Genomic DNA, 21,509 nt, shown 5'->3' on the forward strand with positions numbered 1-21,509 from the left:
CTGACCCTCTAGGAAGTGGTGGGGGCAGATGTGCGCCACACAACAAAAGGGGGCAGCTCAACATTCTCATGTGCCACCATCTCATGCAGTGCACTGACAGCCGCCACTCTTCGTGCAAAGGCAACAAAGCGCGGCAACGGATGCAGTAGGAGCGCAAACCACCGCCTCATGGGATGAATGGCGGTAAGCAAAGAGGAAGGACGAATCATGAGGAAGGGGGCAGAGCGTAAACGCAAAGGGGATTGGCAGCTATTGTTTTAGAACGTGTTTCTCTCACATGGTTTGGATTAGGAAATCGGGTGGCTATGTTCCAAAAGCCCCCAAACACAAGCACCAATTTTATATAGTAGGCATGTTGCATTAGCACAAGAAGGTACTCCCCCGTTTCTAAATATAAATCCTTTTTTAGACATTTCAAATGGACTACAACATACGGATATGCGTAGACATATTTAACATTCATTCATTTTGCTCCATATGTAGTCACTTGTTAAAATCTCTAGAAAGACTTATATTTAGGAACGGAGGGAGTAGTTATAAATTAGAATGACGTCTTATTATTTTGTTTTTAGCTGCATGTACTTTAATAATAGAAGCAATAGCTCAGATCTGGCAACAAAGCAACCAAAAGATTAAACCTTGGGTTTTAAAGAAGATTGGTATTTGGACGAGTCGCACAGAATATTTTATAGCTAAGGCAACGACCACAGAATCAACCGAGTGCAAAAATTCACTGCAAAATACACAGCTTACAAAGTTAAATTGATCTAAGCAAAAAAGTTCTATCAATCACTGTACAGCCAACCAAATGTTAATTTCCTTTCGACAAGCCACAATACATCCGCTGTATGCAACGTCCCCTCCAAACAAATAATAACTCAGCACAGCACCCTCTCAACAGCCGGTACTACATCTGTATAACTACCGGGTCAAAAGCACATCATGGTCATGGATTTTGCCGCCACTTCATCTGCAGGGTGTGCGTAAATAACATTGGTGTTCTTGCCCATTCGTTTAGAGAAACCGTCAGGTCAGAACTGAAAATATCGGCATCTTTAGTTGTAGATCTTCACCGGCTTTTCAAAAGAATGGCGATTCTGCAGTTGTTTAGACCTACTTTGAGAATAATACAGCAACTAACATATCTGTTATGTGTTGGCAGTCTTTATAGTTAAATACCTGATTGGCCCTTTTGGTGGGCATGTCTGAGTGCTCCAGTCCTAGGGATTGTTCCCATGGTCCATAAATGTTTTTCTGCTGAAAGAAATACCAGCAAGAAAAGTTTGAATAAAGGCATATTTTCTGTCAAACATCCAAAAAAACAAAATGTACTCCACCTGGAATCGGCTCAACACAATATCTGAATCTTGAAGGTAATCCGGGCGATTGTAGGCAACATAAGCAAATTTCCACTGAGACAAAACAACATAAAATCAGATACGGCAACAAGATGCAACATAAACAGGAAAACACTAACAAAAGCGCATCCAATATTCCTCTAACTGAACCAAGATATACCTATTTTTACAATTTACTCCCTCTGTCCCAAAATATAAGATCATTTTTTACACTGATAATGTCAAAAATTATCTTATATTTTGGGACGGAGGGAGTAGATCGCACACCTATAATGACAAAGCCTATTTCAACACTGATTTTCAGATGATATATTCGGCAGAATAAAGGAATGGACCTAGTAAATGGCAGTCAGTACATTAGCTATGCCCAGGGACTGTTTATAATAGCAGTGAAAAGGATAGATTTTTTTGCAGAAAATTACATTATACAAAAAATAGAAGGCCAAGACCACACCTTAAGAAACTGCTCGTCTGGAACCTCAAATTTCTTTTGAATGCGCACTTTGATATCTGACAAAGCCTCACCCTCACGAATAAGGAAGAAGAATGGCAGTCCATAGTATTGAATGTGCTGCAAAGATGAAGTGACTGATTCAGCAACAATAGCATACAAAGTATTATTGCTTCTCTCTGACAGTGTGCAAAAAGAGTAGAAGACCAAGATACCAAACAATAGAAAAGGCCAGAAATGCTATGATAAGGGCAAATAGATGTTGGAGCTGTCATTGTTTCTTGTTTTTGCTTTCTGCTTTTGCTTTGAGAACCTGTTAGGGTCATGCTCTAGTGGAACCCAGCCGCAAATTTGCAAGCACATGGAAATGAAACAATTTATTGGTGTGCAATGAAACGGAATTTCCACAGCGTCCGCACAAAGGGATAAAAGGTACACACCACTAGGACTGTCAAGCTGATGTGACTGTTTCGGCATTCATGTGTTAAGACTGCACAACACTCCAAACTATTATATCCAGCTGTTTAATTTCAAATCGACGAAACTCAGCAAAAAAATTCAAATATCAAACGAAATGAGTTATAAACGTATGACACAACAACAGCCCAACAACTTTTTGTGCCTACACAAGACAAGTTTTGATGGATTATTCGTACAAGCCCAAAGCTAGCTATTTCAACAGACCAAGCCTATTCTGAATAAGTTGAATCTAACACACTGATATTTTTTACATCAAAATTTTAAATCTGTATGACATAACAATACTGCACAGAGCCCACCAGTTTCTTAGGCATATACAAGACGACGACTTTTAACAGATTTTTCTAAGCCCAAAGCTCTGAAGAGGCAAAGGCATGCAAGTTGAAGCTAGCACATTAACATGCCTGAGCGAGTGACAATTGCAGAGCAGCCATGATCATGTTGCTCCTCAGTACATAAACTTTTTCAGCATAGGTTTGCTCAAGTAAATCAGTCAGAGCACATCTCCTCAATCATGGCAACTACTAATTACCAGTACTTTTATAGATCACTATGTTCTGTACGTTAGCTTCAAAGGAGCTTGAAGCATCCTGAGGATTCAAAACTATATAAGGAATCCATATCCGTACATGAAACATCAACGGTTTAGGACTACATAGATGCATAAAAACGATAATACCTGGTTATCTTTGAAGAAGTGGACGACATGAACCAAACGGTCTCGCGGACCGGCACTTTTCTCTACTTCAGGAATCTGACAATAAAAAAATTAGGAAACTGGAGAGAAAAGACACCAGGTAATTACATGAAGTGCATATAATAAATGAGATGAACATGGACCAAGTCACTCCTTAATAAAACCAAAGCAAGAAAACAATGGATCTGTAATAGGAGTAAATGGCCTGAGGTTAAGCCTTTAGAGCTTCTAGGAGACTGTAAACAGCATTTGTGTTTATGGTGCATACCTCCTCAACATGAAGAGGTACATTTGGATCATGAACTGCATCTATTTTCTCAGTAGGCAGGTACACCTGAAAAATAAGGCAAATGACTGATAATGCATACAAAGGTTAACTGGATTATTTGTGAAGTATGTGCATCATCTTAATGAGACTGGATTCATAAAAGAGAGACGGAACTTTAAAGAAGTAAAATGAAATCACGAACCATGACAAGATTTGTACTTTCCTTGCAGACAGCCAAAACCACATTCTTTACAGATGGATATCCATGGTTACAATTTATATTTGATTTTTTTTATTGCACGGACTGCAAAAGAAGTGGGGTTTGTAGCCCCATCATGGTGTAGTACCACCCAGGCAAGGACTAGTGCACTGCCTTCCTAATTCCTACCAGCATACTGTCACAGTCAGCGCATTCGTCTATAAGGGTGTACCATATTTCAGCCATTGCAACCTACTAAACTGAAGACATGCATCATGGTACAAGTTGACTTTCGTGATAATACAACTCTACTGTTTCCAAACCAACATTTCAATAGTAAATAAACAACTGAATATGACCATACATTATAAAAATCTAGTCTAGAGGAATGATAACTTCCATGGCGCAACAGAAATAACAAGTACCTTCCATATCTTGTTATTGTTGACCTGAAATAGCCTAAGCTCAGCATCACTTCGAGATAGCTGAACCTAAGAAAAGGAAAAATAGAAAAATTCAAGATCAATTTGGCAGAACATAAAAACCCTTTCAAGAAACTAACAGTATTTACAGTAAATTCACCTTTGATTTTAAGTCGTCGATCAAATCAGAATAAGTGCTACCCTTTGGCAATCGTATAATGTGAAACAGCACCTGATAAACAAAGGTTATTGCAGGACATGTTTAGACACATAAAAGCGGCTATAAGCACAAAATTTGGTGCAAACTACCTCATTAGGTGTAGCTTGGTGAAAAGCAACTCTCAATGTTATCAGACCTTGCAGTTCTGGCAAAGGAATGTCCAGTATTTCATAATATAAAATGTCAGACATCTGCAAGAAAAAAGGAAGCTCAAGTAATCCCATGCAATGTAGTAAATAAATAGGAAAACATGAAAAAAAAGGGTGCCTGACCTGATTGGGGTTACGTAAAAGTAACATGTCCGAAAGATGATCAATACTTCTATACTTGATGTATTGATGTTTCGGTTGCTGTAAATGAGGGATGTGCTGAGTAAGGCGGAGTTTTGAAGGATCATCCATACCAAGATGTTGTGCAACTTTCTCAACAACATCATCATATGTGGAACGTTTTGATCTACAAGTATGAAAGTAAAAGCAGTTATCAGTGCTTATTTATGAAAGAAAACTGTCAATGTGTTATGAAGGTTCAGAGATTCCTGACACATACAGTTCTAGAGAGAAGTCGTCTTGTTTTGGCTTTTCAAGCAATCTGAAGTGCACAACCTATAGATAGCAGCAATCAAAAAATTTCAGTAAAAACAACCATTAGACAACAACTGTAAAAATAAGCTTTTGAAAAAAAGTAAAACTGCCTCACGTATATATGACAATGACTATTGAAGGAACATCAAACACCAGACTAGCACACAACTAAAAGGACAGCCCGGTGCATGTAGCTCCTGCTTGCGCAGGGTCCGGGGAAGGGTCCGGCCACTTTGGGTCTATTGTACGCAGCCTTTCCCTACATTTCTGTAAGAGGCTGTTTCAAGGACATGAACCCGTGACCTCATGGTCACAAGGCAACCCCTTTTACCACTGCGCCAAGGCTCCCCTTCTAGCACACAACTAAAAGTGGCACACAAATTAAGAGATCACACAGAATTACGAATCACCTATCTTCCCTGAACAACTAGATTAAAAACTTAATTTTCATCTCGTCTGCTCTACTACGAATCATAATAAATAGTATGATTAATATTAATGAAGGGAGAAGTTTGAAGGACTAGCTTGATAAAACAAAATGTCATCTATTTTGTGACAAGGAACTTATTCTACAGTATCACCCTGCACAGAAAAGCACCATCTGTTTTGCAATGTGGGGAACAATGTCTACTTCCTACTTAATATAGGTCCTGCACAAAAAAAGCTATCGTGCTAATGATCTTTTACTAAAAAAACATATGCATTAAAATTTATAATAGCAAAAGAGCTTAAATTCAAAATGACAACAAATATTAACAAGCTAAACTGATGTAGAGACAAACATTGGTGTACTGACCGTTTCTGTCAGGACATCAGAAATGTATTAACACAAACAGACACTTCCAAATCAAGATAAACCTCAAACTATAACCCGTATCAGATCATACGGCTTTCATGAAATTATGGCATATACAAAATATTCTCCTATTATGAATTAAGCACTCTACTTCGACAACATATCACCAAATTTGAGCTCAGTAGTAGGCTTAAGTCAACAGAGTTTAAGTACTTTCATCAAATGATATATCTACCGTTCATAATTGACAGTGATTTTACAATCTGGTTTTACTCCTCAGAACCAGCATGCAATTGAAAGCATAATGCTCTACTTTCGTTTGACAAGCAGGTAAAATATATTAAATTAGCAGTCAAACCCAAACATACATCACACACCAACAAATGCATGCATGCCAACCCAAGAAAACATCACTTTGCACAGGGCATGGTCGGTAACTTCTTTCACACATAGATTAAGACATAGCATAATGCTACAATTGAAGCACTAGCTCCATGAAGCAACACATACTTCAGCCTTCAAGCAGTTTTACGCAAACAAAAACACCATGTTAACAATCATTTTTTGGCAACTGAATCATGCCAACAATCTAACCAACCATAGAAAAAGAGTTGGGACAAATCATGGACCAATCATTGCTAGCAGATTAGGTGCTCAAACAGATACAGAGGCCGTAACATGTAAGATCTCTAGCTTTAATGATTGATAAAGGCACGTGGCCAAAAAGGACACAGGAATTTAAGTATCACGAGCATGAACTACGAAATATTAAAGCACGGCAAGGTATTGCAAGGGGAAAAAAGGAGTCCAAGAGCCAGACAAATTTACCTGTCTATTATGGACATATTCAAAGAAAGAAGATACATTGGGATGTCGGTGTTGGTCCAGAGAACAACGTTTTTGGTAGCACAATATGTCTCCATCTGCAATCTGAAAGCAGCAAAAAACATGCCATAAGTAATACAGACAATGATAAATATTAAGCATAACTTTAATGGCACAAACCTGGTTTAAACTGAAGGAAACATCACAGTCAACTGGTTCACACATAATATTTGGCTCAAATTTTATTTCCTACAGAGGTACAAGTAAAATGTCATTGTGCTACCAAAACTTTTTTTAAACGGGAAGAACTCAACCCCAATTCGAATGACGTCAAAACAAACCTCGTACAACTCAATGTCTTCATCGTGCTGAAATCCTGCTATCTCGTTCAATTTTGGCACTATATCAGATGGCTTACTTGATGCTTTCAAGAGAAGATTCCCAACATATCTGTTTCATAATCGCAGGGGATAATATTAGACATATTCAGTGTTGCCAGACGATTACATAATAATAAAATGTCAAGCTGGAGAAAGAAGCAACCTTAGTTCTTCTTTTTCAGGGTCATAGAGCTTGAAGAAAAGCAAAATATCATCCTTTGTCCTCGAAGCAAGAGTCAAATGATTCTCCTGCAAGTGTCACAAGCAAATATTAGATGGCACACCAGATGGCACACCAGTAAACAAGACCAATGCACCTTAGCTACAGATGGCACACTGCAGTTGAGTAGATGAACTATATAAAAAAGCTAAACTGAGTATAAAAAGCTGTTCATAATATTAACCTGTACAACCTCCAAGTACAACCTCAATTCAGAACTGTTCATTCGAATTGCTGCATCTTTAAGCTGTCCAACCTGAAAAAAAAATCGAATTATTTAAGTGTGAATCAAGAAAACTAATAGTGATGCATATAATAAATAGATGCCAATGTCCATGAAGGCGCCAGTCAGGCAGCAAAATTAGCACCGCAGCGCTCGATCACCAATTAGGCAGACCAAGGCAGGAAACACATGGCTTCATAGGAATAAATGGGAACTCAAGACACACACAACTAGGAGACAAACATTTAATGTGATGGCCACATGTTAATTGTTTGAAAAGGTTCATGTCTAAGTGTCTGTACCTAAAGTCAGAGATTTACTTGGGCTCACTTAATCATTTCAACTTTGCACTTAGCTAATACTGTTGACTGGGGGTGAGATGATTAATGTTCAAAAAAAAACAGAAAGCATAAGCAAAGCTGAAGGCCACAGCTTAGAGCAATGAGCGCTTGAGCACAGCTTAATTGTTTTTTTAAAATTGGCCAGAATTTGACTGTTTTTGAATAATATGCACAGGAAAATGGGAAACATAGCACATACGTAATTGAAATATATCATCTAAAATGCAGTTCACACCATACCAAACATTACGTCCGTCCCAAATTACTTGTCTTAGAATTGTCTAGATATGGATGTATCTAGACACGTGTCTAGATACATCCATATCTAGACAATTCTAAGACAAGTAATTTGGGACGGAGGGAGTATACATCAGGTTCACACAGCAAGCAAAATAACAACTAAAATGCAGTTCAGTTCAAATAGACATAGTCTAATAGAGATCATGTGCCCAGAATCTGAAGTAAATGCTTCCCAAACAGACCCTAATAAAGCAATGAGGTAAAATGGCATATTGCCATTATTGCGCAAGCAGCCAAGCAGAACTACAGAAGTAATTCAAAAACAGCCAAAAAAACAACAAAAAAGCTTAATATACCACTTAGGGACAAAGCGAAGTGTTTTGCCATTGCTCAGTGCTTAAGCGTCGCTTAAAAACGCTTCCTTGAACAATGGAGATAATGGTACAAGGCTAACAAGGACAATTACATGGCACCACTGATGTGCTGGTAATTTTGTCAAGCAGTATAGCAGTAGTAAGGAACACATAGGATAACTCGCACAAGTGCAGCTCCAGCACGTACCTCGGAGTGCAGGAATAACATTTTTATTTACAGGAAAAGATAAAAGGCTACACCCCAACGCGACTGTATATTGGTATGGTTACCCAGTTGGCACTGTGAAATTGATAAGAGAGATGGAGGAGATTCTGCAGCCAATTTTTTAAATAACAGATCAGAGGAACTAGAAGCTGCATGTTGTCCCCTCCTCGCCTGCTGCCTACATGCTTTATTGCACCGGAACCAATGAGAAATCAAAAGGAATGTGCGTGAAGAAGATCATTTGGTCTAAGTGTCTGAGATAAGATATTCGGAAGAATAGAAGGAAAAGATACGACAACAGGAGAAAACGAGATGTCCAGCTTTTATAATTTGGACAAGTTGTGAAGCATAAAATAGTTACTCCCTCCGATCCTGATTATCAGCGACAATTAATATGGATCCCTCCGATCCTGATTATCAGCGACAATTAATATGGATCGGAGGGAGTATTATTATTCTTTTATACATTTGAGAAATGTTGTATTGCCATACTTGTACAAGTATACCGATGCGTTACTACATGACACTGAACTGAACCCTGGAGCATACTTTGTGCAGAAAAATCCAACATCAGTCACCTGGAGTATATTTCATGCAGAAAAATCTAACAGCAGTCACCTAAACGAAGTACCAAAGACCAGTCTCACAAACCAATGAGAATTTTTCCTTATGTATTAAACAAATCCCAGTACATAAAAAAACTCACAATGACAGATAGATTTCAACATCATGTTACCAAAAGTGCAGGAACCAAACACAACCACTGTCAAGCAAAGTTTAAGCAAACAATTAATATATGTCAATATTCACTTACAGTATATGATTCCTCCTGTTGAGTTAATGGCCGAGTGGGCCTGTAGGTGTTGTTCTGCCGCTTAGACCACCACCAAAATCTCTGGGAGTGGACGGGGATACCAAATTCTTTCGAGAACTCCTCCTGTCAAGTAATATTCATTAAACCAATACACACATCCTTTGGCATTGTAGTTAAATGCAAACAAGAAAAACTAAGATCGGTTAAAAAGTGGATGCCCAACAATATGATTGTTGCAACCAAAGTCAACTAAACCATTATTCAATTCCCAATAAGCATTGTTTAATATATTACAGCTTTATTCCAATCCCACACACAAAACAGTAAACGGAAATTTCAACTATACACATACATACAAAGAAGAAGAAACACTAGAAAAACAATATCACAGGATTCACATTCAAGAAAAAGTTTCCAATTATATACTTTTTGTGGCAAATAAATTATACTTTTTCTAAATCGATGATCAAAGTTAAGCTCAAAATAAAGGGGAGACTTAAACAATAAGCATTGTTTAATATATTACAGCTTTATTCCAATCCCACACACAAAACAGTAAACGGAAGCACAAATTTCAACTATACACATACATACAGAGAAGAAACACTAGAAAAACGATACCACAGGATTCACATTCAAAAAAAAGTTTCCAACTATATACTTTTTTGTGGCAAATAAATTATACTTTTTCTAAATCTATGGTCAAAGTTAAGCTCAAAATAAAGGGGAGACTTGTAAACCGGTCCGGAGGGAGTAATATGCGACCTATGTATGCACACACAAATTTTCATTTTAGTAAACTCACTGCACACACACATTCATCGAAAGCATTTACTATGGTAACCAGTGCAGTGGATAAAAAATTTATTTAGTTAACCAAATCAAATAAATAACTGTTTTAGTTACCCAATCAACAAAGTAGCAGCAAAAATTACTGTACCATTCCTATAATGCCAAAAGTGAAGAATTATATTCAATGACTCCAGTCTAACTATTACAAATGCTTGAAACAGAAGAAAGGAAAGGAAAAAAACTGTTTTAGGTACCCAGTCAGCAAAGTAGCAGCAATTACTGTACCATTCCTATAATGCCAAAAGTGAATAATTATATTCAATGACGCCAGTCTAACTATTACAAATGCTTGAAACAAAAGGAAAAAAACAGCACGCAAGTACAACTTAAAAGGGCATCAGAAATTCTGCAGTTGGGAATCATGACTATATGCAAAGAGCACACATATTTAATTTACAAAATATCTTCATATCCAGAGCAACATGGCTATTCAGTGAGAATAATTACCTTAACCTGGTTGAATGGCATGTCTTTAAGTACACGGATAGGATGAATTTTTTCATAATCCACGAGATCAAAAAACAAGTCTCGTCCAATTTGTGCTGCCAAATCATGATCTCTGGCCACCTGGGTAATTGTTCAAATGAAGAACCAAGTGAGAACAGCAATCAGAATCACAATCCCAGTCAGATAACGATATAAAGAGAAACCTTAAATGTGGTGAACATGTGAGCCTCAGCTTTCTCTTTTTTCTTGTTCTCTTTGTCTTCGTCTTCCTTTCTTAGCCTAGTCTGAGAAGAATTTACACGATGTTGAAATGAACTCTATGACATCAAAAGGCAAAAATGAAAAATAATGAGAATACTACCTTAAGGTCTTCATTGATGTCTGTCTCTTCCAAATCACAAACAATTTTCTCTTTGTCACTTTCACGTATGTACACAAGCATGTAAGCATTTGAATACTTGGTAAATTTAAGTGGGTTCATATTCAGTCCAGGATTAGTATGGGGGAGCTGTAACCAAGAAACAAACAGCATTTGCAGTAAGAAAATTTAGCAATGGCCAACATGAAACGTTTCAATATTTCCAAATGGATATTACCTCTTCCTCGCCACCATACTGCTCCTCCAACGCCCGTTTCAGGTCTTCTTTTGTCACTCGTTCATCATCGAACTTGTACCTACATTGCAAATTTGTAAAGTCAATGAATTGCACACAATCCACTTGTGATTGTCCAATGTAGTGCTGAAACATATAAAGAGACTATAGGGAAAGAGGGCTTTATAGCAACAAAGCAATCAGGCAACAAGCACATCTTCGCAGTAAGTTAACTAATCCAAAGTTCCCCATTCTGAGGTTCTGGGTATCCAAAAATATCAGCAAACATGGTCCTTATCAAATAGCATTCAGTGATGGCAATACATAGTGACTATTCCTAAGAATATATAAAAGAGGGTGACTATGTGACTATTTAGATATTATTAATTAGAAATGCAATGTGACAGATGATAAGACAAAGGTCAGTTTTAGTAGCTATGTGGCTATTTACATATTAATTAGAAATGCACTGCGACAGATGATACAACAGAACGATTGTAGTGGCATGCAACAGACAAAGGTCAGTGTTAGTAGTACACAAATCAAATCCGTTTGCCTTACAAATGCGAAATGCAAAAGCTAACACCATGACGTTTCAGGCGGCAAGTCAAGGCGATTTGAAGGTCCATATTTTTTTAATACTCTATTTTAATTCTTCCAAACAAATTGAGTAAACCTACAAAAGCCAACAGCGTGGCGCTGGTAAGGCAATGCGAGTCAGCCCACCCCTTTTCACCTTTCAAGGGTGTAAGGTGTGGTGCGAGGCAACGCCTTAAAGAGACATAACAATTGATCAAAAGTAGTTCAAATTACAGCAACAACTTTAAAACCATAGCAAACATTAAGTTCTTTTTAGGATAAATATTGTGGGAGAAGGTTTATATCTTGATGAAAAGGAAGAAGAACAATGCTTTTTCACCTTTCAAGGGCGTAAGGTGTGGTGCGAGGCAACGCCTTAAAAGACACATAACAATTGATCAAAAGTAGTTCAAATTATAGCAACAACTTTAAAACCATAGCAAACATTAAGTTCCTTTTAGGATAAATAATGTGGGAGAAGGTTTATATCTTGATGAAAAGGAAGAAGAACAATGCTTTTTCTCATAGAAATCAACACTATGGAGCCTTTTTGCCACAAGTCCAATGGCCAGTGTGGTTCCAGGCAACAATGAGCTTGTGACTATATCAGTACAACACAGGGTGATGGTGGAGCAACATCAAGCAACCACGGGAGCAGTTAGAACTTAAGAGGTTGATCATTAAGCTAATATCAGAACATTTATTTATAAGGCTTCCATGGTAGTTACTTACAGATAGTCTATTAGTGGAAAGGTTTACAAGTCGACGAGTCGTTCCGAGGTTGAGACTCATAGACTAAGCGTGACTAATTGACAATATCGACACTGAAGTTGCGACTCATAGACTAGTTGACACTGAAGTGAAGTCAGCCCTGGAGTTGAGACTCATAGCCTAGTCTATTGACTAGTCCTGACTCGTAATCCAAGGTGGGAACTCCTTTTATAAGATGGAGTGATTCTCCATCTCTCATTTCATATATAACTATCAAACTTCGCTGATGTAATTGTCACCCACAGCCTGGAAATGGCCCCTACACAGAAGGACAAGAACCAACGTCCTCGCAACTATGACTAATTTCCAAAGATGAACTAAGGCCCGTATCAACTTTTAAAGCTACTAGCACATATGCCCGTGCGTTGCAACAGGAGAGAAAATTAGTGTGTCCATATAAACGTCTACCAATATGGCACGACAACATCCAAACGGTCAACTGACGACGGCAAAGTCGTATGCTAAAGTCTAGAAAAGTTGCAAATGAACAAAAACTGCTCAATTAACCCTTTAGCTTTTCTCTTGCAAAATTTGATTAATAGAAACAGTTGGACTCTGACTCCGGAAGGATTAATTTTTGTGCACTTTCTTTAACCATCAATTTGAGAGCGGAACAACATAATCCCTTATTTCGAATTTATTGGGTCAAGGGGTAGCAGTTACGTTCCTTCCTTTGTACTGTTAGGTGTCGCTTCTTAATGCATGTGCCTCTTTGATTGGCCATGCCGCATACTTGACTTAATTAGCCGCTCCTGTTCCCAGGAGCATGCTTGGCTTAACTCCCTTTCTTATTTGTCACATGCAACCGCACACCAACTTATTTGTAGAGTTTTAATTTCTTCCTTTCCCCAGGATATGTAGGGCCAACACCTCAACCTTCGTTTGTTAATTCTTGGGGCAGCTGGTTGATTCTACGACAACTTGCATGCGTATATAAACCGGTGAGATTTTAAGCAAAAGAGCGAGGTGGGACTATTTTATTGGGTAGGATCACGTTTTCTAGCAGAAGAAGCTAGGTGAGTTGGTTGTGGCCTTCGCTACGACTGTGTAGGTCGTGCGTTCAAACCTCAATCATGGCAATATTTTTTTCGCTGCTCTCAATGGGCTGCGTGCGGATTGCGGATTGAATAATAAGAAGGTCAGGTTTTTTTTGCAAAACTTTATGACGGACCAAGAATATTACCTCCCTTTATTAGTAGGTAATAGATTAGCATACAGTCCCCCAAAGAAGATCAAAAGCACATACTAGGTACACAATTTTGATCATAATGTTTTCACTCGAATCATTTTCTCACATGAGGATTAAATTGAAAAATTAATTGAGTACCAAATAACCATATCCAATAAGTCTGCCCATAAGAAAGCATCTACTATTTACAATCGAACCATACCATTGATTAGAAAGGGTAGGGCGGATGAAGGCATAGTAGTGTCCACCACTAACTCCACCACTGTGAACTAGCACACTGCATTCAAGAAAAGACATAAGGTTCAAAGTCAACAAGACAAACTCCAGACCATGTCCCAGTACACTAGTACAGGCTGAAATTGCAACATTTATATACATAATAATCCAAAAGGTTGTCGCTGGAAAAGTGCAATCCAATATGCATCATGAAAAGTTTATGCCCTCAAGACAGCAAACTAAGATAAAATGGAGGACAATGGCAGTGTGTGCTAATAATATTCTAAAATAAATAGACTGTATTTGCACCACGTTAGTTCATTCACTGCTACTACATCCTTTCCGGTTTAAAAGGCCCACATATCCCTAGAGCAGCAATTCAACCAATATAATACAAATTTTATGTCATAAAAGTTAAAACATTAGAAAATGTATCATTTGAAGTTTCGGTATAATTTTTGTGATATAAGACTCGGGTTACGTTGATCAAATTATCAATCTAGGTACACGTGTGGGCCTTTTAAACCAGAAAGGAGGTAGTACAAACTGACAGGGATGAATAATGAAGTAACAACACATGCATAGTGTGTGAACAATGTAATTGCTAAGAAATTAACTGGGCAAAATTAACATTTGCAGCACGTAAATATTAACTGTTAAATAATTAACCACCTATGCGACACTAAATATGGCATAACAGAAATGCACAAAAAACCTATTAAACTATTACCTGTGAAGAGTATAGAGGTTGCGCACACTCCTATCAGCTTCTGGAGAGAGATATTTCCCGTCATCTCTGTCAAGATCCAACTGAAGTGGGAACTCATAACGGTCGTTTATCTACATTGTCAGAGTAGGACTTAATGTAAACGCTAAAACAAAACCAATAACATATGCATGAGAAAGTACTTGACAAAAAATAAACACACCCAGCCTTCAGCAACCCTGGTTTTTCAAATACTAATCAAAGAACATTAAAATCACCGGCAGACTATTGATCACTAATACTGAACTGAATATAAGAATTACCCACCTTAAATTGTTCGAGATATCAAAAACTATCTCTACGTCAAGCACATTAGTAGATATGTAGACTAATAGGTAAACGAAACAATTTGCCGATGGCAGAATATCTTTTGTTGACTCTGATTGATGCTTTAGATTCTAAGGACGTGGTACCTAACCTTCCAAATGCTTGAATAACACTAAGGACAGACCCAGTGCAAGAAGCTCCCACCAGGTGGGGTCTGGGGAAGGAATATGGGGCAAGCATGCAGAGAGGCCTCGTCGAACCTATTGGCACAAGTGGGGAGTACTTCACCACTGCACCAGGCCAAGTGGGGACCTCTTGATAGTATGAATACAGAAGGGAAATATTAAAAGTAAAATACACACACATAACTAATACCTTTGCATGTGCAGTTGGTGTATTACTGAAATGAGTGAAACAAACAATTATGGGGAATGGGCATGTCAATAGCTTATATGCACCATGACTTGGTATCTATTCTAACATTGATGATAAATAAGTGTGTTAAAACTTAACTAAACTGCAACGAAACAAAATGCTTGGGCAAGCAGTTTAGCATTATAGCTCACCATATTCCACAAACAAAAATGATCTAGATGGGATGAGTAACAGATAAAAAATTCCACCAGAGGGATAAATTACAAAAAAGATCAATTCACATAGACCAGACTAACAACCGAATAATGTATTTCTTGTTACCCTCCCATTGATTTTTCTGAAAGAATATTTAACATAGTACATTACTAAGTGCAGAGCCTACGTAGACTTATTGTGCCCTTTTTTGTGTGATACTAAACACCACACTGAAAATGAAGTCAGAGAAAACCTACAAAGATGGTGAGAATGCATAAGAAATGAATCCACACCTTAACCATTATATCCCGTGCATGATCATATTCAAACCGCTTCAGTTGAAGTTGCAGAACTGGAGGGAAATCAATAAAAAGCATCCCTTTCTTGGCATCCTGAAAAAAGGAAAGAAATGTATTAAATTAAAATATCTCAAACAATCATGAAGTATAATGTAAAAACAATTTCCTGTAAAACGAACATTATCAAAGCGCATTTCCCTAATAATACTGGAGAATCAAGCAGTAAGTCCAGCCATATATTGAACTTAAATATGCATATACAATCTCTTATACCCCAATCATCAGCCAAGGAGAAATAAAAGAATACAGGTCCGCCGGTCAAAATCAAGATTTAACCATGTACAACAGCATTAAGGAGGACCTGAACAGGCAATCATGCGTTTGTTTACTTATAATTATTCAGATTGAGACAATCTGAGATGGGCTTTGCCAAGCTGTTTGGCAATATGAATCTCAGGAATTTCCTAGCACGATAAAGGAATATTATAGTTCTACTTCAAAAAATCCATTGAACTGCACAAAGAGATTTTAATTTATACAAAAACAACAAGATGAAGGTTTCAGAGAACCACAACTTCTGCCATTTTCTTCATTTAACAACTTTTGGGGCAAACAATCACAGCTTGTCAAAATCCAGCATTTCGACACAGTTCATGACATTTCTGACCTATGGGACCCACTGGTCAGATCTGACAGGGCAAAAACTCATCGGGAGGTGCCTTGTCACTAGCGGATATGGGCATGCCCGAATCTGATTAGGGCATTTCGCTATCCCATGATGTGGCCAGGACGTTCCAGGTTCGGACATGTTAACTTCAGCATGCGTGACATGGCATCTCCTGCTGAGTTTCTTTGCCCCATCAGAACTGACATGTGGGCCTCACAGGTCAGGGACCCTATCAACTGCATTTAAATGCGGCATTTGGATGGTTTCTGACCATTTGCCCTAGGAGTTGTTGTTAAGAGAACATCCAAAGAACTGTGATTTTGCCAGCGCAAAAAAGGAAGACAATTTCATCCAAATTGTCATGGCTCCTTGATATTTAGTAAAAAAAAACTTATTAAACAGTCTTCTAGATTCTGGATAGCAAATGCCAAGTCAAACTAACCTGCAGGCCGTATTTTTCAGATTGATACTTATTATCACCATCCAACATCTCTACAGCTACATACTTATCAAAAGATGCATAAACATCCGAGCAGCCCTTGACATCAAGTGCGAGATCTGGAAATTTTGATAAATATGGCATGAACTTATGGCAACAAAGAGAGCACTAGAGAAATAAGGTCCAGATTTAACCTTGTTACTTATTACCTACCATAGAATGACTCTTTTCTAGTAGATTTGTAGTCAACACCAATGCACTCAATATAATTCATATGGTGACCTTCAAATAATTTTTGTATTGTTCCTTCCACAATAGTTCCCTGGACAAAGGAATAGTTGCACATCAATGACTGGGTGTTATTGCTCAATGTAAAAATCAGCATGCAAATGCCTAACCTTCATTTTATCTTCCAGCTTTTCACATAGAACCCGATTCAACTCTTGGACATCATGCTGCATAAACGACTCATAGGAATCCCATCCAAAAGATTTAGTCAGCTCTTTTGTGGAAATACTATTGTCACCATGCTGAAGTCTGTAGAAAAGACTTTGCAAAGCTAAAGGAATGCTCCCTGAAGGTGTATCGACAGTAGGCATATGGTACACAGCCTACAGTATCATTCTTTGTATCAGAACCACAGATGGATTGTCGACAAAAAAACTAGAGATACAGCCTTGACTTTCAAAGGAAACAAAAATCAGAAATACAACTTACCTTCCTAAAGTAGGGAATATGGTAGAGTGTCTGGAGCAGCGAATTCATGTAACAAGTGGCACCTTGATTCTTGAGACCAACATAACCAGTCTCCTTTTTTGAGTCGTAGTTCCAGTAATCCACAATTTTACGCACAGCAACCTCAGCTTCAATGATGCATTGATCGTTCACAATATAACCTTTACTAGGATCATATAGATCAATTAAAGGCATAAAGGACGTAAAACCCCAATCACTTTCTCGAGAATTAAATGTATGTGTTACTTCTGCAGGGGGGAGGAAATTCATCAAATAATGACTGTGTCAGTTACTATATGCTAAACATGTGAGTTCATTTCAAATCTAAAAAATTGAGCAAAAGAAAATGTTTTTTCAACTGAGAGAAAATTGTGAAGAAAAAATATCAGTGCAAACTTTAAACAGCAGGAGATTCTCCTTTTAAGGTTGGGGAAAATTTAAGGAGTATGGCACACTTTGCTGTGGAATAAGAATTATGCAAGTGTTGTGAACATATAGTACATGGCCCACCCAGCACCAAGATACAGAGAGGATCCCCGTGATCTCAGTTAGGAAGTTTCACATAGTACATGGCCCACCCAGCACCAAGCACTCAGTTAGGAAGTTTATCTTTCAAGTTAGACTGGGTCTTACACCAACAAGAGAGACGATATACAATTTGTTACTTAGATTAGGGCATTTTGTATAAATAGGACCCTATATGAGGAATTAATCAAGCAAGCATTAGAATAGTTTATATATCTTGCCACCAAAGGCAGGGGCCTCTACCTAACCCTAGTCAAAGTTCAAAAAAGCGCGCTTAATTGTGCGCTTATGCGCGCCTACACGCGGGCGCTGGCCTAACACCTCGCCTAGGCCCTACGCGCTCGGAAAGGCGTGATGCGCGCCTAGGGGGAGCGCCTTTTGCACGTATGCACGATTAGGCGCAAAAAGCTGCGATTAGGCGCGCTGATTTGGCGCGAAACTGCAAGCAGGGGCAGCGTCAAAGACAATAAAAGGAGCGGGATCTCCTCACGGGACACAAGCAAATACCAAATGTTAGGGTTAGGTTGCTCTCCTCGCACCGCCAGCTGCCGGAGCTGAAGCTTCTCCTCGCGCCGCCAGCTGCCGGACTCGGATCTCCTCCGCCTCGCGTCGTCGGTTGCCGGACCCGGAGCTTGTCCACCTCGCGCTCCCAAGCACTACTCCTCCCCCGCCTTCGATCTGCTCCTACCTCCTTGTGAGCTCTCTGCCTCTCTCCCTCTCCGTTTCTCTCATTGCTGGTGCAAGATGGACTGGTGGAGTGGAGTTGCTCGCGAGTTGCTGATGCTAGTTGCTCTGGTACTGTCGATGCTCGCCTGTTGCTACTGTCGTGTGCTCCAGCAAGCTGCTGCTCCTATCTGTGCACTTGTAATGCTACTAATGTGTGCTGTTGGTCTGCTAATTGTTAGTTGCTGCCTGTGTTGGCCACTTGGTCTGCTAGCTACGCTATTGATTTTGTTGGTCTGCTGCTTGCCTGCTTGTAGCCCTCTCCGTACAATTATGTAGAAAACGCCTAATCGCGCCTAAGCTAGAAAAGCACAAGTAGGTGGCCAAACGCATATTAACGCCTAGTGCTTTTTCTGAACTTTGACCCTAGTACATAACAGGCAATAGACTGCATGAAATGTGTCAATCGTCAAGGCAATACGTCATGCTTTTACTTCAAAGGCATCAAGCTAAAAATAGTGAAAAATGCCATAAAACAAATAGATACTGTTCAACAATAAAAAGTAAGGGCAAGTGAACATGTAGCTTAATAAATACTCCCTCTGTCGACAAATCTAAGTTGCTTATTACTTTTCAGTCTCCAATGCAAGACTTGGGCTATGATTTTTTATCGTACTATGCCAGCAAAAAACAGTGTCACACTACATTATGGAAGGACTTCGCAACAAATTGTCAAATTCAATGACATTATTTTCGTGGTCAACTCACATACTTGCACACATAATTTGGTCAAAGTTCTAAACGTTGATGCCAGGGTTCCCACGGAGGACTACATTTCTGAAAAGACGGAGTACGCAATATCTACTCCCTCCGTCCCATAATATAAGAGCGTTTTTTACACTAGTGTAGTGTTAAAAACGCTCTTATATTATGGGACGGAGGGAGTGCTTCACAATAGCTATATGAACAAACATTTGAGGTAGTAAAAATTCGGATACCAGTTGTGTTGCTAGCGAAATCAAACTTAAGTTAATACTTCAAGATACGTAGGTACGCAATAAGGTCGGTTGAGAAACAACAGGAGGTACCTTTTCTTACTGAGTGCTTGCTGTCTAATTGGTTGATCACAGCAAGGCTAAATTGGGCACTCCTACTCCAGCCAATAGGTAAAGACTTGGCATCAGCAACATCCAGATACATTGAAAGGTGATTTACATTGTTTCCTGTGGGGAAAACCAACACTCGCCTGCAAAGAGGTAATAGGAAAAGAAGTAAGCCACAGAAGTAATGGATGTATAAGGTAGCAATAAGAGCTGTGTTTACTGACCAGCTGTAACCCCCAACCACAAAAATATCAGAGTGGGTTTTTCTACCACTGTGCTTGGATATACTTTCAATCTTCCATGTAAATCTGGAAGTTGATGCATCAGGCAAACTTTCATTGTCAACAGCTGGCATGGATTCTGCAGACCAAATAAGAGTAAACAAGAGAAGAAGAAATTAACACCTAACCTGACTTTTTTGTTCTCCACCGTTGACAGTTGTGTACTATTTAGCGAAACATAGCACGCACCAATAATAATGTTAAAAGTTGCCTTTGTGGAATTGGCTACGCATCCAACTAAGGCTTAGCATATGTTAGCTAATCAACATGCACTTACAACAGAAAAGCCATCACCGCCATGACCTAATAACAGTAGCCATCTACCACCTAGTCACCCACCGAAAAAGGAAAAACATGTACAGCCGCAAGGGATACCACAAAATCCAACATGTTTTGGAATGTAAGTTCAGGATTCATCTTTTAACGTTAGTGTTTTTTGCCTTCACATCAGACACCAGCACTACAAAAACTATTAAAGCCATACAGAATTGAATGCATAAATTGTGGCGATACCCTCCCATAAAGCATTGGCATGCTACGATTGAGGACGATGTACACATCGACATCAATCAAAATCAAAATCATGTTCATTGATGCAAAATTTTCTTTGGTTATAACCTGGATGCTCAATCAATTTCCTTTGATTTTGTGATGCAACATTTTCTTGTTTTCTCGAAGTTCATTGATGCAACATGTAGGTTATATCAACTCATCTGGTAATACAGATATTGTAGGGTGTAACAGACAGGCAATTCAACTTTGAAACGAACATGTCACCGATAGCAGTACATGGACCAAACATATGTAGACCTATATAACCTGCCGTAAAATCACCCTTAAACTAATATTAGTACAAACCAAGAAAAAATTGGCATCAAGCTAAGACTGAAAGGAGTGCCCATAAATCATTTAACAGTCAAACAGACAATGGGAAAGGACGGAACGGTAGCACGCAGAAAAGATTTAACACATTTTACCATGAAAGCCACAGATAATGCATAGCAGATCAAACTTTCAGTCGAAATTAACCAGACAGGGGGCACAGAAAACCCTCACCTTCCATCGGCTGCGGCCCCTCAAAGACCTCCACTTCCTGTTGTGGCACAAGCATCTCCTCGTCCTGGTCCTGCGGCGGCGGCTGCAGACAACAGGCAGCCGAACAGTTCAGCACGGGGAGCTAAACAACACTAGAACCGAACAAATCGCCACCAAGAAAGACCGCCCACAAAACCACGCCAAATCGAATCAGGTCGAAACAACCCCCTAATCGCAGAAACCCTAGAGGAGACAGCGGCGCACTCCGGGCCGAAGCGAGCGGACTCGGGCGGGGTGGCGAGAATGGCGAGGTCGCTCGGGGCTTTTACCTCGGGGGCGCGAGGAGTCACCATGGTCATGTGCGGCGGCGGCGGCCGCTACGGGCGGCCGCGGGGTTGGGTCGCGTCGGCGATCG

General features: G+C 39.2%; 1 protein-coding gene across 5 annotated transcripts; it reads right to left on the minus strand.

Annotated features, from left to right (window-relative positions):
* Positions 1 to 639: 639 nt before the first annotated feature.
* LOC123079317 (ubiquitin C-terminal hydrolase 13) lies at positions 640 to 21,509 on the minus strand. 5 transcript variants are annotated; one of them, XM_044502066.1, is made up of 32 exons: positions 21,424 to 21,509; positions 21,116 to 21,197; positions 20,003 to 20,138; positions 19,764 to 19,921; positions 17,470 to 17,735; positions 17,151 to 17,363; positions 16,966 to 17,074; positions 16,756 to 16,871; positions 15,641 to 15,739; positions 14,475 to 14,584; positions 13,731 to 13,805; positions 10,993 to 11,071; positions 10,758 to 10,904; positions 10,600 to 10,680; positions 10,397 to 10,516; positions 9,098 to 9,220; positions 7,085 to 7,156; positions 6,844 to 6,929; positions 6,642 to 6,750; positions 6,481 to 6,549; positions 6,304 to 6,405; positions 4,645 to 4,700; positions 4,368 to 4,551; positions 4,185 to 4,286; positions 4,036 to 4,107; positions 3,879 to 3,944; positions 3,255 to 3,320; positions 2,969 to 3,043; positions 1,813 to 1,929; positions 1,338 to 1,412; positions 1,180 to 1,254; positions 640 to 1,097 (listed from the first exon to the last, which is right to left on the minus strand). In XM_044502066.1, the coding sequence occupies exons 1-32, from the start codon at positions 21,451 to 21,453 to the stop codon at positions 1,056 to 1,058; spliced, it is 3,312 nt and encodes a 1,103-aa protein (XP_044358001.1). In that variant the 5' UTR covers positions 21,454 to 21,509; the 3' UTR covers positions 640 to 1,055. The 5 variants fall into 5 exon arrangements, with proteins under 5 accessions (XP_044358001.1, XP_044358002.1, XP_044358004.1 ...); XM_044502067.1 differs by having other exon boundaries at positions 710 to 1,097; positions 1,180 to 1,257; positions 7,094 to 7,156; XM_044502069.1 differs by having other exon boundaries at positions 710 to 1,113.

Source organism: Triticum aestivum, chromosome 3D (assembly GCF_018294505.1).
Source record: "Triticum aestivum cultivar Chinese Spring chromosome 3D, IWGSC CS RefSeq v2.1, whole genome shotgun sequence".
Taxonomy (NCBI): domain Eukaryota; kingdom Viridiplantae; phylum Streptophyta; class Magnoliopsida; order Poales; family Poaceae; genus Triticum; species Triticum aestivum.